Source organism: Camelus dromedarius, chromosome 7 (genome assembly GCF_036321535.1).
Source record: "Camelus dromedarius isolate mCamDro1 chromosome 7, mCamDro1.pat, whole genome shotgun sequence".
NCBI classification, from domain to species: domain Eukaryota; kingdom Metazoa; phylum Chordata; class Mammalia; order Artiodactyla; family Camelidae; genus Camelus; species Camelus dromedarius.
The window spans coordinates 59739389-59758415 of record NC_087442.1 but is presented as its reverse complement, the minus strand read 5'-3'; the positions used below and the strand labels follow the sequence as shown (position 1 = coordinate 59758415).

The 19027-nt window shown below is 37.6% G+C and overlaps 1 protein-coding gene and 1 long non-coding RNA gene across 5 annotated transcripts in view; one reads left to right on the top strand and one right to left on the bottom strand.

The window, feature by feature from the left end:
* Positions 1 to 19027, top strand: part of DYNC1I1 (dynein cytoplasmic 1 intermediate chain 1) — a 341842-nt gene that overhangs the window by 306394 nt on the left and 16421 nt on the right. For all 3 annotated transcript variants that reach the window (XM_064487554.1, XM_031454937.2, XM_031454935.2), the window contains 2 exons: positions 1907 to 2047; positions 6193 to 6318. In XM_064487554.1, coding sequence (XP_064343624.1) covers positions 1907 to 2047; positions 6193 to 6318 — 267 coding nt within the window. The remainder of the gene's footprint in view (positions 1 to 1906; positions 2048 to 6192; positions 6319 to 19027) is intronic.
* LOC116153985 (uncharacterized) overlaps positions 14601 to 19027 on the bottom strand; it is a 33132-nt gene continuing 28705 nt past the window's right edge. For both annotated transcript variants that reach the window (XR_004137775.2, XR_010381690.1), the window contains one exon: positions 14601 to 18917. This is a non-coding gene — a long non-coding RNA (uncharacterized LOC116153985). The remainder of the gene's footprint in view (positions 18918 to 19027) is intronic.

Here is a 19027-nt window from a genome sequence, read left to right as displayed (position 1 = left end):
CAGTGAAGGACCAGCTACTCCACATTACCTTTTTTAATATTAATTTTTTAAAAGGGTATAATCATGCTACTTTAAGGTGTTATTGGGATATTCAGATTTTCTCAAAAAGGTCTGTTGAATCACCTACTCCAAACAGAGAGAGGAAGAAAAAAAGCCACATAAATAGCAAATAGGCAAATAATTTTAGCTCCAAATTACAGTGCACACATGGGATGTGATAAAAAATGTTGGCATTCAGGAGTTACAGAATGTTAAAATGTTACACTCTAAGGCTAATGTCCCTTTAATTTCTTTTGAGAGCTCCATGTCACATACTCTTTTTCAAAATATTTTCCCATTAGGTACTTCTTGAATTAAAAATCAGACTACATCCACCACTACACACATGCAATTTCCCATCTAAAATCTGTTGCTTTAATAGTCTTAAATTTGTGTTCGCTTTTAAGCAATACCAAAGCAAGGTAATTCATGGAAAGAGAAGTAGTCACTTATATAGTCACTACCTTAACAAATTTTTGCATTAGGTTTAGGGTTCGGGAGTTTTATTGTCTTCTCACTGATTTTTGTCACCTTGATTTCAGCACATGCATTTTGTGCATTTTACTTTCACTCACAGTACATCTTGGGAGTTCGGTTGAATATTTGGAGCTGATTCCCCACAGATGCATTCTTAGAACATTTTCTGCAGACAGGATTTGATTGTTCATGTTGTATGTTATCGTTTTTTGATCTTATTACTCTGGCCTGTACAGGCATTCACTTGAACCCATGAAGAGAGTACAGACAGCTGACTGGATGAAGAAGACATTGGGGAAAAAAACTCCCATTGTTTAGATTTCTGTCAGAGGATATAAGAATACTTAATTTCTTTTATCTCTAGGGCTTTCATTATCATTTAAATTTCATTTTACATTAATTGATCAGGGATTAGTAAAGCCATTATGCAGAAATTAGAATAAGACAAGCCAGATGGAATGAATAATTCATGAAATCCAATTACGTTTTATTTCTGGTATACTTTCAAACTTGCCTCTGACTTCTGTGCTATTTTGATGTGACAATATTCATTGGAAATGAAGAGTGCCATTTTAATTTATTGTATCCCTCCGGGGTGGAAGCATTTGTATGCAGTGGGGGTGTGCTAATGCATTCCCCATAAAACACCAGTTTCAGTGCTCTTAGAAATACTGGGAAATCTGGAAAATGTGGTTCACCTTTATGAAATTTCGGGGCAGTGTACTGAGCCCCACCAGTCCACCTGATTTGGCTGAACTGACCCTAGATAGAAATAGACCAGTCTCAAAGCGCTGAGATTTTTTTCACCTTTCAGAACAGCTACAAATCCCTTTAAAATACATAGCCCCATTCCCGCCGCAAAGGAACCATTCAAGAATATGGCCTAGAGATAGACTGAAAGCAGAGTTGCAGCTACAGAAAACGACCACGAGGTGGCAGGCGTTGCCTTCAGTGCAAAGGGTTCCGGGTCCACGGGACCACCGGGGCTTCCAGAGCCTTCCCAGTGGGTCTGATCCCGGCAGGCAGAGCGTGGTTGGGTTCGGGCCGCGAACGATTCTCAGAGCCTAGCCCGGCGAGAATCCCAGCTAATGGGTATCCCCGTCCACCTGTCTAGAATGTCGCGCACGACTGTGTCTGAAACCGCCTCCCCCTGCCCGTCCCAGCCCCCAGCCCCTTAAGAGTCCCTCCCCCCATCCTCCCCACCCCCGGTATTTATTTATGCCAGTGGACAGTTCTAGTAACATTAAAGCTGCGGTTCACCTTCTCTAGGACTTTCATCTCGGGAAGTTTTATGACACTTTGTGAATGTGCAAAGTTTTTAATTAGGCTCGCTAGACAGCCCGAGGCAGCAGCAGCGCCACAGAGTCTTCACGGTCTCTCTGCTTTACAGCACAACAAGCCGCTCTACTCCTTTGAAGACAATGCAGACTATGTGTACGATGTCATGTGGTCCCCTGTGCATCCCGCGCTCTTTGCCTGCGTGGACGGGATGGGGCGCTTGGACCTCTGGAACCTCAACAATGACACCGAGGTGAGCGGCGGCGCAGGCGCCGGGCCGGGCGGGCTGGGAGGGGGGCGTCGTCGGCCTCTCTCCCATCTCCCTCTCTCTCCAAAAAGGCCTATTTTGGGCAGACCCTCCAATTGCAGCCGGGCTGCCCGACCCCCCATCCTAGACTGCTCTGTAGGGAATTGGCAGATGCATTGGCCAAAAATCACTTAATCTCACTTCATCCCTAAACTGTGACAGAATCCTGGACAATTGACGACCCTTCTTTGCAAAGAGCAAAACCATACGTGTTCACGCCTTTCACTGCGGGAAAGGACACTCAGGCAGATTTCAGAGCGTGTTGAAATAACTATTGGCAAACACTTGGGAAAGTAAGCTCTTGTGGACGCTGACTTGAGATTGGGCTTTTAAAAAGGGCTATTTGCCAGTGTTTGCTATTTGCAGGATTTCTGTTTTAAATCCAAAAGGTGATTCTGTTGACTGTTTATGTTTAGATTTGTCCTCCATTTGAATTTTACAAGGTGAATAATCCTTGTCTAAGATATTGGATTCACAGGCAGACTTTTACAGTAGTTTCTAACTCTGAACATGCATGTTAAACTCAGTATTTTTTAATGAAGATTTTATCGTGTCGCATTTAGAGTACTTCACAAGTGAAAAATAGCCAGTTTTTTTTTTCCCAAAAATCAGTTGACAATAAGGTAACATTCTTTTAAAAAAATTATGCTGTATATATATTTATGTCGTAAAAATTATAACATGTGCATTTTTCCTTTTTCTGTTCTCAAAATTGTTGAGGTGCTAACTCAGCTACTAGGGTTTTTGGTTGGGTTTGTTTTTTTCTTTAAACATGAATGTTAAATGTCCTTAAGTTTAATACAATAAAATGGTCTTGTCACCGTCTCCTGGTCTGTGATTCAGAGCAGTTCTCCATCAATAAGAATAGACAGGTAAGAAGAACAAGTGTTGAAAACTACATGTCAAGTGGAGAACAGGAGAGGGGTCTTTTGAAGTGTTCTGAGCAGGAAACGGCTCAGCCTTTTTAATTAGGAAGCCTAAAGCTGGAGGATATGAGGAGGAGCGGGTTCCCTTGTATTTTTTGTGGGAGGGGGCAGGGAAATATCCTTCAGGTGTTATTGTTGAGTCATTGTATCTTGCAAGATTACATAGACTTAAAATCACTGCCACATAGTTGTCTTTAAAAAAAAAAAAACCTTTCAGTTTAGGACCTGTGTCTAATAAACATGTCTGGTTTTGGCTTTTTGGCTGCACGAACTGAGTGTAAGGACAAGAGTTATGTGAGGAAGCATCTTTGAAAATAATCAAAAGGCATGAATACGTGCAGTGCCCATCATTTCAGATGCTGAAATGTTTATAACATTATTGCTTTTAATAGAGGGTGTTGTTAGTCTACAGGGTAATGGTTTCCCATAGTCTTTCATCACTATTGATTAGAGTCATATTGCTTCTGTCTACTAGAATAAACTCATTCACCTAAAACAATGAAAAAATAGAGGCTTTCCAAATTGATTTAGGAGACAACCCCCACCCATTAGAAATCAGTTTTAGTAGAAGTGACATTAAGGGTGATGTTCAGCTACGATGCAGTGGAGTGAGTGTTCTACCAACTCCTTAATAATTTCTCCATAAGTGTTTTTGTTTAGTTTTTTAATTTGCTTTTTAGGTAAAACAAAATTAATGCTCAGCATCACCTAACGTGATTTTTCCCTTGCCTCCCTCTAGACAACCACATAAATGCTTTATAGCTAAACATTTAAAAAAAATTGTTACTTAGCATGCAAATCCTCTAGTTTTGCAGTGAACATAATTCTGATTTCACAATAATAGTAGATATATTGAGCCGGATTCAAATCCTGTAATAACTAAACACTTTTAAAAACCCTCATCATTTTTGCCTTCTATCAGGTTGAACAAGATTTTTCAAATATTTGTCCGATTAGGAACTAGATTTGCTTTAAAAAAAAAAAAAACAAAAAAAACCCCCAGAACCTGAATTCTGTGTTGCTTTGCCGTTGTTCAAAATACTGTGCTTTTAAACCGAGTTGTCCCAGCTGCTCCTAAGTAGGGATAACTTCAGTATCACTGACCTCTACAAATGTAGTGAGGTGTGTGTATATATCCTGTCTTTGCAGTTAAAATGATTGCACCTTGAAAAAATGAAAATATTTGTAAAACTACAATACGAGGATAAGAAAGAAACAATATATATATGGGTTATTTTTATTACAGATTCATCAGCTTTTGAAAGGTCATTACCGGTCAAACTAATGAAATATATTTTTGTTATTTCCTTCATGCATTCAATAATTCTTATAGCACATACGTCAAATAGATTGAATCTTTTTTTTTTTTACCATTTACCATATCTATGAAAAGAAATTTTTAAATGGTTAAAATATTAGTTGCTTCAGTTTGCTACATTACTTAATTCCAAGTAGATAAAATTCTTTAAAACATTTTAGGCATAATTTAAAATGTATCAAACATGAGTTTATTTCTTTTTATCATATTTATATTAAGATTAAATACTTTTTATTCAATTTTAGTGGTTGTTCATAGATAAAATCTGGTATTGACTAGAGTTAGGTAACTATGACCCTGTATGAGCTCTCTAAATTATGGAGTTAAGAGTTAACTCTGAAAACCCTACAGCTGAATCTCAGATTTGTTTCTGAGTTGCACACTAACAATACAGTGTATTGACAGAATTATGGCCCATCTAAATTCACATTGTTTTGGCCTTTGAAGAGTTTGGTTAAAAATTCAGGCTCTAGCCCTGCATAGTAGGTACCTTTACTGTAGAAATTGTGTATTTAAAAAAAATTAATGAGCTGGGGACTTTTGCTTTACATTTCTGCTCACAATTGACATACAGTGATTTAAGCAGGTAAAAGAATTTTTATTGATTTCAAGATTAAGTTTAAACATAGATTCTTACATATGATGGAGTTTTTATTGCTATTTTAAAGATAGGCATTGGGTCAATACTCTCATATAAACAGATGGTTTCAATTCCCTGAATAACAGAATGCCGGGGGAGCTAAGGCACAGTACATGTCGTGTTTCCATCCTAACCGGACATGTTTATTAGACACAGGTCTTAAACAGTGGTGTAAGATGATGTTGGTGGCCGTCTTTTCACTATGTATTTTTTTTTGTTTGTTTTAACATTTACCTTGTTCTTTTTTAATGGCCTGCTGTCATTTCCTATTCAACATTACAGTAGAAGGCTCGGAGATCTGATCTTTCTATCGGTTATAAACCTCCAGTCTTAAAGACAAGAGTTTACACAACTGATGATGAAAGAGAGGTAGACCCACTAAAATTCTTTTTCCAAACACTAAGGTTCTTGTAGCAAATACTGTAGGTTACATTTCAGCACCTCCGGCTCACTTTCATAACGATTGTTACTGTAATTAGCAACGTTGTCCGATTTCAGGTGTTTATTAAAGGAGACAGAAGGCTTTTTCTACAAGTGAGTGCTCCATTCTGTCAGGATATCACCCTGAGGACATTTCCAAAGTTATGGAGCACTTCCTACACCTTGGTGTTGCTGGGAGGAAGAAAAATGGGGGGAAAAAGAAGAAAAAAAAAAGAGGGGAATTTGATTTTTTTGAAGTTTTTCACCTGCTTACTTTTCCTCCTTCTGAGCATCCCCTACCCAATGAGGTTTTGAGGCATCAATAAATCTTTTTCCCCCTGAAGATACATATCAATATGACTTTTATTCCATCGTACACCCCATTCCTGCCTTTTATAGTATCCTTAATCTTCGTAAATCCCGAAATCTCCCTCTCCACCGATCCATAAATCATGACCTGATCAAGAAATAATCACGTTTAGCTGCTGTTTGTATGTTGTGTGTGTATTCTGCATAATCTGAAGGATTGATGTCACTTGCTGCCCACTGACTGTGGAGAAAGACTCTCCCTCTTTTCCTTTTTGTTAAAGTGTCTCTTCTCTCAACCCCTTAATTCAGTGGAGCATATGATTTAAGAACAATGAATCCTTTTCACCCCGCACAGGGGATGTACGTTACTTCATGCACATGAAGGCAGTGGTGACTCACCAGCTAAACCTATCATTGTCAGTTCGTATATTTAAATTCATATTCAGAGGTTCTTTGTTTCTGTTGTCCCCTTTGGCAGGTTCCGACAGCAAGTGTGGCCATTGAGGGGGCGTCCGCCCTAAACCGCGTTCGTTGGGCTCAAGGTGGCAAAGAAGTTGCTGTTGGGGACTCAGAAGGCCGTATTTGGATCTATGACGTTGGAGAGGTACCTGTTACTTGGTTTCGGTGTTTTTTGGTTTTGGGGTTTGTTTGTTTTCTATTTGTATATCTAGTTGAAAGACGTAGAGAAATTACTGACAAGACCTCATGGGCCATGAGAACCCTCTTGAAGTGCGTTTGCAAATTTCCACTGACTTCAGCGGGAGTTTAGTGAGACCTCCTCAGGGCCTAATCTGGTCTTCCGTCCCCACGCACAGGACCCTTTAGTTAATGATCTAGGCTCCTTCCAGAATGCTGTGGAATCCCCAGCTACCCTGTGGTGAAGCATGCACTTCCCACCAATTTCATGAGAATGAGAAGTTTGCCAGATCATCATGCTAACATCGACAGTGGAATTTGTTGTTTACTTTGAAAAGTCAAGCTTTAGTGGGTATGTTCAATTAAAAGGTATATCATTACTCTTGAATTAAAATGTAGTCAGTTAAGGCTACGGCAAATCAGAACTTCATACCGTCTTTATGATATTCAAAGTTTTATTATATGAAATGTATACTCTGGTGTATCTTGTTACATGATATGTAAAGTATTTCTGAATATCTTGGCACATATCAGAAAAACTATCTTTTATTTCAGATAAGTCTTCTTGAATTTTTATACTGTATTTAATATTACAGTATCAGTCATACACCACCATATCTATTGATTTTTACTCTCTGAGAAAGTGTTGATAAAAGCCTTCATTTCTGATGAGGTTAAAGAATTTTTTTCTGAAAGACAAAGAAAATATTGACCTTTAAAGGAAAAAAAAAAAGAGTGTTGTGTAATGCTTTTTTGGTGTAATATGAATCTAATGTTTGCATTCTGGGGGAAAATGTACCACATTTGTATGCATAATGTCCTAGACCCAGGAAGTGCTCTGTGAGTGCCTGGTGGATGGGCTTAGCTGGTCACGCTGAGAAGGATTCTTTATGATTTTATCCATGAGGTTTGTTCTGTAATAGAACTTTTGATGATCTATCCTGCTGTGTGGTAGAGATAGTTGTGTTGAAACAAACTGGATTTTGTGTGCGTGTGTGTGTGCGTGCATGTGTATTTTAATTCGGCCAGAGACAGAAACTGAATGACTTCAGAAATGGGAATTTTCTGTTTGGGAATGCACAACTCTTAGGTAAAACAGCTAGAAGAATCTCTTGGTTTTACTGCGTGCTCCCCCCCTTAACTCCTCCTGATGCCACAAGCTGAGTCATTCGGACAGTGACAAAGACTCTGTTAATATTTATCTCCAGCGGTGAGGGTGCAAATGGTCCGATGACTACTGACGTAGTTTGGAGTCTTTGGGAAAGAGAGTATAACCTCTGAATTGAAAATATTGCCAGTAGTTTTAAAGCAGTATTTTCTTCAATGAATATTTATAGTCAATGCATCTTTTTATTAAAATAAAATTAAACAACAAAAACAAATACATTGGCTCATTTACTAAAAAATTTAAAAGGCAGCAAAGAAGAATATAAAGAAACAAAAAGGTTTCTCTCTTTCTCTGAAACAAGTATAACTGCAAGAGAGAAATAAATGTGGAGACACACTCAGAGATGAAATGGCAGAAAATAGATGAAATTTAAAAACTCTTTTCTCTACCTCCCTTGCTTATACATAACGTCCCTTAACTCTCAAGATTATATGCAGCATTAATTGTTTTATCCAAGAGGGCTGAAAAGCAGAATAGTTTAACAATCTGGTTTATTTAAAGAAAGGCATTTTGACAGTCTATCTGTTGACCACAAATAATTTGTGGTCATGTATACATGTATATAATATATAATATACATTCACACACCCCATCTCTAGGCAATAAGAAAACACAACATAACATACATGTATAGAATTTTCTGCAGTAAAGTGATTTTATAGCCGTTGGACAGAATTACTTGAATATGACTCATATTTGGGGAGTATATATGATTTTGCAGAAGTTGCTTTGGCTGATATGTGGTTGCTAAAATGTCTTTCTGGGTCACTGTCATCATTTCTAAATGGTAAAGTGTTGTTACACTCGTATTTCTACTCTTGTACAAGCAGGTCAGGCTGGTTTTCATTTTTGTGTTATTGCCCTTACTTTCCTAAGTGATATTACAGACTATAGAAATGTCTGCAGCTCTGGGCCGGTCTCCCCTATTGTCTGGAGTCTAGACAGGCCATAGAAAAATCTCCGTGGCGTACAATAGGCCGAACAATGTGTAGGCTTGTTTATCCCTACAAATTCACTACCAGGAAAAAAAGGGGGGGAGGGTTATACTATTTTATTGAGAGTAGGTAATATTATAATCTTCTAGTCCTTTTCTGAAAGACCAAAAATCAAGGCAGGCTTTACGTTTGAACAGTTCTGTTTTGTCTGATCTTATACAAAGCAATCTATAGCTCAGAAAAACTCAGGCTTAATAATTTTGTCATGACTGTAGCTTTTTTCCTAAGTATTTTTGTAAGGCATTTACAAGTTTATCTCATTTATCTGGGGGGAGAAATAAAGGGGTGCTTTTCTGTTTCTGTTTGCTCACTTCTATACCCTGTTCTAAATCTCTGAAGACCAGTTCTATGGAGGTTCCACGTACTACGAGGAAAGATGACTTTCCTCCGGCTGAGCTTAACTGAAGCCCACTTCTGAGAGATGGCAGGTTGCTTCATAGCAAACACCGCCATTATTGTAATTACTGCTGTCTTGCTCACCAACCTAGAACTGACGGAGCATAACTGTACTAGGAGGAGAAGGGCACCCTGTAAACAGTGCACCCCTCTCCCAGCCTTCCAAATCCCCTGCCCTGCAGAAAGCCAGACAGAGTGCCTTCACGGCAACCTGGCCCATTTAGAATTCAAGGTCAAATCCAAGACTGGCATACAGCTGACAAGAGGGAATGAGCTTGAGCAGGAAGGGATTTCAAGAAGAAAAAATATAGAGGAAAAGAAAAAATATGTTATCAAGGATCAAATTGCCAGAAGACTGTGCTACCATTATCTGTATTCAAAATTGGTCCTCCGGTCTGCATTAAAACAGAACCTCTCACCAGGGTCATGCTGGCCTTTGGATGGAAAGCCTTGCTTTGTGGAACCCTCTAGGAGAAGATGAAACACTTTCAGATAAGCCTTATAATGCAATGTGTATAAGAAAGGAAGTGGTTGTTTTTAGAGGACACTTTGTCCATCCATGTTCCTTGGGACCTCAGTACTTTGAATCAGTGTCTGTCTATGGGAAGACACCTCACATTCATTCTTTCATGGTTTATTTGACTGAGAACTCTGTTAGGCTGAGGAGAATGGAGTGGGCAGCAGGCTATCTTTTGCCAAGGTCTCATTTCAGAGTGAGGTTGGCTTCATGGTTGTGCCCTGTGCAGAGGAGCCCTGAGCTTCGTTTCATATTCTGCTGTCATTGTCTTGCAACTGTTAAGACATTTTTCAATAGTGTGCTTATCTTTTCATTTTTGCACTGGGCCCCACAAATTCTGTAGTCAATTCTATCCACAAGAGTATTGCTCTTAGTACACTCACAGTACAAATCAGAAATGAAAATTTTTGAGATATGGTTACATGTTGTACATGCCATATGATCTTGTTATTATTACCTATTCTTTAAGACTTTAAAAATGTTGAATGAGACTAGGAATGACTATTTTGAGATCCATGAAAATAGAGCTGAAGCGATACTGGATATTCTAATTCACCTCCCCAGAACTCTTTTGATCACATCATTCTTTTAACTGAAAGTGTAATACAGTTTTGGGAAGGACCTCTATGATGCCTGCTTCAGTTGGAGTTGAGAGGGACAGCCCTTCTCCATCCACCTGGTTGTCTAGAACTCCCTGGTAAGAGACTCCTGTGACTGACAATGGAGACACCTCCATTCAAGTCCAGGTAGATGCACCTTCCTGTGAGACCTGACACTCAGCCAGAAGGGCACTGCAGAAAGGGACTCTGGTGTCACCAGCCGTTAACAATCGTCTGCCTCATCTGTCCCAGCTGAGGCTGCAGCTGCTGCAGGGAGTCCCAGCACGGTGCCCCCATGATCATGCCTCCTCCATTATGTACGATTATCCTCCATGACTTTTAAAATGATGGCAGAGAGCAGTGGCTTGAATCCAGATTTACTGATGCAATTTATTATGAACTTCTGAAGTGGTAAACAGAGGATTGTCTACGAGCTGGCTGAAATCACCAGATTGAGTTTGTCCATCCTCTTTTTTTTGTTGTTGTTACATTTAAATGGCAGAGGCATGAGTAATATCTCAGGGCCTATGACTAAGGAGGTAAAATATAAAACCACAGTGTTTTCAGGTAGGCCACATGATGCTTTGTTTATATAGCACACATTTTTGGTTGTTTGATTTCAGCATTGTGTCTGGAAAACATACTGTACACATTTATTTTCACAGATAGGGGTCTATTTGTAGAACAGGTGCTCAACTCCTATTAGCATAAATGGAAGTTACGTGAATTCAGTGGAAGACAGAGAAGACCCTTTTTATTATTTGGCTATAATTTTTATTCTATTCATGTATCTTAAAAGTGACTTAAATACACAGTGGTTGCATGCACCATTTAAATTTTCTGAGATCTAAATTTTAAAATGAGCCTAGCTCTTGAATAAGTTTTGAGGATTGTGCTCCCCAAACTGTGAGATGTAGTCTATTTGTTTTGGAGCTGTATGGTCCCATTCAATTAATTGAAAGATGGGTAAGATAACAAGTCATAAATTAACTACAAATACAACCTGAAAATGTTGGGTGCGTTCTTCTTCAGAATACACTCATAGAGACCTGTTAATCATTGTTGGATTTTTTTAAAATGATGTGTGAACACACATATTAAGAAGTAAAAATAAAAATTACTCACTGCCGTGGCTCCTTTACCGAATAGCAAGCTTTTCTATATATACACATATATATGGAACTATTGTAACAGCACATGGGCCAATGAATATAGAATTATACATGTGTCCTAATGATTGACAGTCAGCCTATCTACCTGTCTTTCTTGCAGATGTGTTTTAGAGAAAGCCCGTTGTCATTGTCTCTGCTTCAGTGCTGTCAAACAGATGCAGCTGTCATAAATATCCCCTAACAACTATGTTTGCTGCTTATCTGAATTAGTTAGAATGCTGTTTGCAGCTCCAGTTTTGAAAGAAGCAGTTTATCTTCCACCTCCTATTCATTCCTTTTCTCCATTAACCTCTTCAAGGGAAGATTTTGTTTTCAGTTATGATAAATACACATAAGTTTCAAATCCCTGGTTTTATTTCTACAGTAGTCAAATGATAAAATTCCAAAATCGTTTTCAGCTTAAAGTAGAATTTGAAAAATAGAATGGCAACTTAAAACTGTAATGTGGGAGATGACTAAATCTTCCTGTGCTAGCTTTGTTTGGTATCCCATTCACTAATCACCCAAGGAAATGTGCATTAATCTTTAAATTTTAACCCTGAACTTTGGCAGCATTTCATGTAGCTTGTTTGATGTGACTGGGGCCAAAAGAATGACAGTCATTTTATTATAGATTTCAGTAAATATAATAAATTGGACATTTGTCAATGTTAAAATGGCCTTGAAAAACTCGGAAAAGAAAAAAATGCAGAATATGAGAGATCAAATGCAACTGCTAACGCCATAAAGCATGATTTTAAATGTTCACTTGAACATATTTTAAAGCTGAAATTGAAAATTAGAATGAAAAGTTTATTTGGAGTCTCAACAGGAAAAATGACCCATGATGTATTTTAGAGTGATGGTCAAGGTGCAGTGTACAAAGACTATTAACAAGTGCCTCAAACCGTTCTCCTAGCCAGCTAGAACAAGAATAAGAGGAGATTTGATGAGCCATTTTTCTTGTACTTTAAATAGCAGTTCAATATAGGAGCATCTGATAAACTTAGAAGTATTGGCAGTTAGAGTGGGTTTGAGTGACACAGAATAAATACCATTTATGGTTTTTAAGTGGATTACACTTAGGCAGTAACCGTTTGCTTTGTGGAACTACTTCATGTTTTCCAGTAGGACAGTGCCTGCATCCACTTTCCACAGGAATTTGTGCCCTGAATATAAATAATTACCCTCCATGGGGTGGGGGTGCAAGACACAAAGTAGGAAGTTAAACTGAAATTTGGGGGTTAATTCAAATAAGAGTTCCTTAATAAAAAAGAACCGCACTTGAAATCAGTCGATTTAATTCTTGTGCTTTATGAAGGCCATTATCCCCAGCTGAGGACGAGCCTGACAGCCTCCAGAAGAGGAGGGCAGAGCTAGGCTCAGCTTCCCCTAGTCCAGGTATAATCACCCGAAAGTCTTGTGTTTCTCATTAAGTGAGTGTGGCCATAAGTTGCCAGACTTTTGAAGGTCTTTGCAAGTACTGGCTGCTTCTTCAGTGGATAAACAATATGTTTTCATTAGCTGATGCTAAACACGTCTTTTGACTTTTCCCTCCATGGAAAAGCCAAGACTTTGGCATAAAGGATTCTGTGATGACAAACATTCAGATAAAAACTGAAAATCCAACTTAGTTCTACCAGTAATATCTAGATATTTGATGATATAGAAACAAAACATCAGGACTTTCCAGTTTTTAACCTGGACTTTTATTATCATAGCCACAAACTCGTGCCGTTAGCTCAAAAAGCACAAAGGCATATTTGTGTGGGCAGATCTGGAGTGCTAATATAATTATATAAAATAAGCTACTTTCAAGTAATATATTAATTCATTTCCTTGTCATAATAGATTATATATATTTGAAATAAAGTAATCTGGTTTAAATGTATGATTATAACTTTAGCACTAACTTGATTTCTTCTAGGAAAAGTGTTTAAAAAGAAAAAAGTGCTATTCCAATTAATGTTATAATTATTCATCTTATAGTGAATGCAAGAGCAGTGGCTTTTATTTTGATAGTTACATATGTAAAAGGCCATGATTAAACTAGTTATTATATAGTGTGCTTATTCAGGTAGCAACAGTTCATAAAAATGGATTTAATATTTTCAAGCCACTTTTTTTTTCTGAATTGATAAGAAAATACTTATGACTTTTATGTATTATGGAGTAGTTGATTAAGTGAAAAGAAAACTCTCATATCTAATTTTATAAAAGCCAAATTAATGTGTACATGGTAATTTGCAATATTCAATGAAATTAATATATTCCCATTTTGGTGATAAATGGTCTGTGAATATAAACCTTCTGAAACAAGTATCGGTTTGTGTAATTAATCATCTTTATGATTCTTCTATGGTTTCAAACTGTCATCTTCAATAGCGGTTTGGATTTTCAAGCAGTTGTTAATTATAGTGTTAATTTTTTTTCTGTCTGACAAAATTGTGTTTAGTTTTAGAATTTCAAAACTGCTAAATTTTATCTTGAAAAATTACTGCTTAGAACAGTAGCCTCAAATCACAGCTTAGACCAGCCAAGCATGAAGCTGCTTCAGTCATATGTGAGTCTCGATGAACATGGGCCTGTATTGAAATGAAGTTATTTGTTTCTTCTCTGTGTGTATTACTCTCGGTATATCTAAAACATAACATGAAATCAAATAGCTGCCTATAAATGTTTATGTGTAAATATTTATATGCCATCTAGGTTGGAGTTACAAAGTGAGGAAGTAAATGAATCATTATATTCTACTTTCAAGGGAAGTTTTCATGAATTTTTGAGAATGTCAGCTATCAGAACATTTTATTTTAATATTTTTATTGAAGTATAGTCAGTTTACAGTATCGTGTCAATTTCTGGTGTACAGCACAATGCTTCAGTCATACGTGAACATATACATATATTCGTTTTTATATTCTTTTTCACCATAAGTTACAGGTATTGAACATAGTTCCCTGTGCTATCAGTATGAATTTGTTGTTTAATATCTGCAATCTCGAACTTCCAGTTTATCCCTTTCCACCCCCTTCCCCCACTGGTAACCATAAGTGTGTTTTCTATGTCTGTGAGTCTGTTTACGGTTTTGTAAATAAGTTCATCTTTTTTTAGATTCCACATATAAGTGATATCATACAGTATTTTTCTTTTTCTGGTTTCACTTAAAATGACATTCTCCAGGTCCATCGATGTTGCTGCAAATGGCATTATTTTATTCATTTTTATGGCTGAGTGGTATTCCATTGTGTATAAATATACCACAACTTCTTTATCCAGTTATCTGTTGATGGATGTTTAGGTTGCTTCCACGTCTTGACTATTGTAAATAGTGCTATGAACATTGGGGTGCATGTGTCTTTTTGAATTAAGGTTCCCTCTGGATATATGCCCAGGAGTGGGATTGCTGGATCATATGGTAAGTCTGTTTTTAGTCTTCTGAGGAGTCTCCATACTGTTTTCCATAATGGCTGCACCAAACTACATTCCCACCAAGAGTGCAGGGGGGTTTCCTTTTGTCCATACCTTCTCCAGCATTTATGGTTTGTGGACTTCCGAATGATGGCCATTCTGACTGGTGTGAGGTTGTAGTTTTGACTTGCATTTCTCTGATAATTAGCGATATTGAGCATTGTTTCCTGTGCCTATTGATCAATGGTAAGTCTTCATTGGAGAATTGCTTGTTTAGGTCCTTTGCCCATCTTTGGATTGGGTTTTTAAAGTTGTATGAGCTGTTTGTATATTCTGGAAATTAAGCCCCTGTCAGTCTCATCTTTTGCAAATATTTTCTCCCAATCTGTAGGTTGTCTTTTTGTTTTGCTTATGGTTTCCTTTGCAAAAGCTTATAGGTTAAATTAGGTCCCATCTGTATATTTTTGCTTCATCTCTCCCATTTTAAAACAAGAATTATTTATCATTTAGAGACTTATCATCAAGGCTTAACATTGTAGAAGAAATTCTGTGCTCTTTTTAGGCTGGCAGGTAAAACCGATTAGTGGTCCATTCCTTAAGATCTTTATCCTTATGGCCAGCCAATACTTTCCAACATTTAGATAAAATCTTTTGTCTTAGCATTAGGGATCCTTGGGTAAAAAGTGAACATCTTCTAGTACCCTAAAAACTAGTCATGCCTTTGATTTAGGGGGAAAAAGCAGTTTGGCAGCCCTTGTTTGGTTAATCACATTCCTCAGTAGTTTTTTGATCTCGAGTGCCACGTCCACAGAAACACACAGAGTAGCTGCTTGCCAGTTGTATGTTTGGACCGGATAACCTGGCCGAGCACAGTGCCTGGCACATTCCAGGCACTCAGTGCACACTTTGGTGAACGGATGTTTCACATGTGAAAGAAAAGCTTTACTGTGTGAATTGTTCAGAGAGCAGCCTCCAAGTTGGCTGCAGATTGATGGACAGGAAGACATAATCCATGTACCTTTATTTGCACGGAAACAGATATGTGGAAAATATATTTAGAAAAGAGCCTGTCCTTCCTCCCCAATCTCTATCCCAGTCGCTCTCCCCTCCTGTGCTTTTAAAAGTGAGCAATTGGCCACTAGTGTCATGAAAGCCTAACAGTTGACTCAAATAGTTGTCAAACCACTGGAAAAATGCTTCCTTCCCATTGTGCTTTTTTTGGACACTATAGATATGGTAAATCATGAACATTTCTTTTATTACCTTGGTAAATGTTTTTAAGGTGTTTAGCAATAAGCCGCCTTTTTGTCAATACTGCTAAGATGTGGTGCTTGATAGGAATTTACTAGAAAATCTATAGTTAAAAATACCAGAAAGAGAAGGGCTATATGTTTAGTCAGCTAACATGACAGATCAGTTTGAGTAGCACACGCTTTTTCGTTTCCCTGTGATTTTCTTGATCTTTTGTGTTACGGAAAAAGAGTGGTAATGACGTTTGAAAAGTTTATTTTCCGTTATTGCCCATCAGCAAATGTTTGTAGCATTTTTTCCCATCTTTTGAATAGAGAAATAAATTGTTTCAAATAATAGAAAAAATAATGCTTAAAACATTTCTGAAGAAAGGAGGGTAAGATTTTAATACAAATGTGAACATGAACAAGGTCATTGTTAGGCCTTAGAATTAACTTTCTTTTCAGCTGTGGGATATTTTTTCCTCCTCCACAGGTAAAAACTTCAGAATTCTGTCATGTGTCCTTTAACATGAAGACTAGTTTTAAAAGTTCATTTTTTAAAGAATAGTGTTTAGAATTATTTCCTTCTGCGTTTGCTGGCTTACTGATACAGACCCATATTTGTTACTGTTTACTTTTATGTCCTACCTTTCTTTCCTTAATTGAGTGATAATGGATTTTTTAAAAGTATTGTTCTAACAGACATGCTATAAAAGTCAGCCACTCATTTAAAGATACTAGGAAGAGAACTTTACCAGAGAGATCACAAGCTTCATGAGTGGATGAGGGTTCCCTTAGATGGCATTTTCAGATAAAAGAAACTCTTTCTTTCTTAACCAAAAAATAGATATCATCAGACTAGTATGGTTTAGCACGCTACTAAATTTCACGGAAATTGTAACCTAGAGTGGTAATAGCAGATGCTACAGGAGGAAACTAATGTAACTTCTCCTTTCTGGACTTGTGGAAAAACTGCTGCAAATACTAAGTTACCACACAGTGTATCTTTTTGTGGTGGAGCACTGTAGTATATTTATGCCCTCTGCATACTGCATTCTGGCTTGGAATTTTGGTTCGTGGTTTCATCCATTGTTACCAGTGATGCTAGACTCTACCGAGAGTTAAATACAGTGGAGCTGTATTTATGTAAAGCGAGTGTGCTTGGTTGTTCCAGCGGCTGTTTCCTTGCTGCTTACCTCCCACTTTGCTTCCATCTGTGTGTGTGGCAAAGGGATTGTCCTAAAAAATACAGGCTTCCTCTGAACACAGATGTGTATTTGTACACCACTAAGTCTGCAATCTCCTGAACTGGGGTGCCGTTAATAATTGTACTTTTAAAAAAGCTTTTAGAGCTTAGACGGGCTTAGCAGTTGTTCTGGGGAAACCCACTTTTGCGTTCCCGATTTCTGTAAAGGCAGTAACAATCACAAAAAAAAAAAAAAAGAAAATTAACACGTATTAAAGTGGAAAGGTAAAAATCTGTAAGGTATCTATTTAGAGAAGACTTTCATTTTTAGGTCAAGACGGGAGATGAATTGTCGTGTATCTGTTTGGAATCTATGGTTAACATAATCGTCCCAGCCTTTTCTTTTTTTTTAATGACTCCACTTAATTGAAAGATTACAAAGATGGTGATGCACCACACATCCATGGAATATTCATCCTGAAACCTGGAGTCCTGCTCATTTTAATTTGTTTGCCATGCTTAATGTATCTGAGAAGCCAAAGTGAAATTACAGAATACTTTTCTGTCTTAATTATCCAGGATTTTTTTTTAAAGTAACCTACTTTTATACTAAGCAGTGCCTGAGACAGATATTTTTACCATAAAAAATAAATAACAGCACTGGGCTGGTAGTTCCTGCAGATGATGCGGCTATTTAAAATCAGCCGCTAGGTACTCTTAACCCTTTAAAATTACTAACAAATGAAGGAGGCTTGACGGAAGACTATTCAAAATGTTTAGCCATGTGCTTATAAAAAGGGACACATGAATGATATTTGTGTGTTTAACTCTGGTTATAAAAAGTCATTTGATTTTTCTAACACCATATTCAGTGGTTACCAGGCCTTACATCTTGACCTAAAAATGTAGAATGCCACTATAGAAAGTGCCACAAAGAGGAAATAGCTAGATAAAGCTGTATTGGTCATATTTGAAAACTGAAAAAGATACATTTGTATGTGTATATTTACAAGAAATAATTAGACTTTAAATTTGATTTTTTTAAATTAGCAGTAAAAAGTACTGACAGGAGAACTGTGATCTGAAAGAATTCTTTCCCCACACCTTGCTCATGAAACATAGCTATTAAAAGTATGACTTTCTAGGAAATGATTGGTGTGGGTTTTTAAGAAAGCAAATGTGATAAAATATATGCAGCTTCCTATAGGCGAAAAGAAGAAAATGGAAGAAAGAAAAGAGAGAAGGGAACCAAAAAAAAAAAATTTAGAGGCAAGGGAATTAATAAGAAGAAGGAAATATACAGGAAAAAACATTATAATGTGCCAAGCTCTTTATATATGAGGAGAGGTCTGTCTTAATATTTGCAGCAATCCTAGGAGATAATCACAAAATTCCTTTCTCACAAAGCAGGAAGTAAAGATCTGAAATGTTTAAACAAATTTCGTAAAGACGCATAGCAAATTAGTTTTCAGAGCTGTGAAAGAAACTATGGCTGATGTCTGAGGTGGAAAAAAGGTCAACCCTGGCTCCATTCTCTAAAGCTAGTTACTGTGCACGAGAAGCCTAATGCGTCTTCTGGGCTGTGGAAGGGCAGGGTGCAGGCGCCCTCCACTCCATGCAGATGGGAGGGGGGCAGAGTCATGGCCCAGCCTCAGAGAACGGGGGGGAGGATGAAAATGATTACTTTTCATGAATTTTTCCACAACTTATTTCTGACCTTTCATCTTCCAAGAATCTTAGAAGATTGAAAACAATCTTTAGAATCTTCTAGCAGGTGTTTCCAAACACATGTCCTTCTGCCAAGGTATGCTGGCATTGCCTAAAGGGGTAAGGCTCCCAACGGCGCCATCCTACCGTGTGGTAAGTTGTGTGGTCTTGTGCAAATCATTTAGCTCCCTGTCCGTCTGTGTGCTACCTGTTAAAAGAGAGCAGGCCTTAAGTCTCCTGTTTGAATCTGAGGTTCATTTTATCTCCTCCTTATGGCCAAGTTGCTACCTTAGAAACTGCCTTTAACCTTAATTCCTT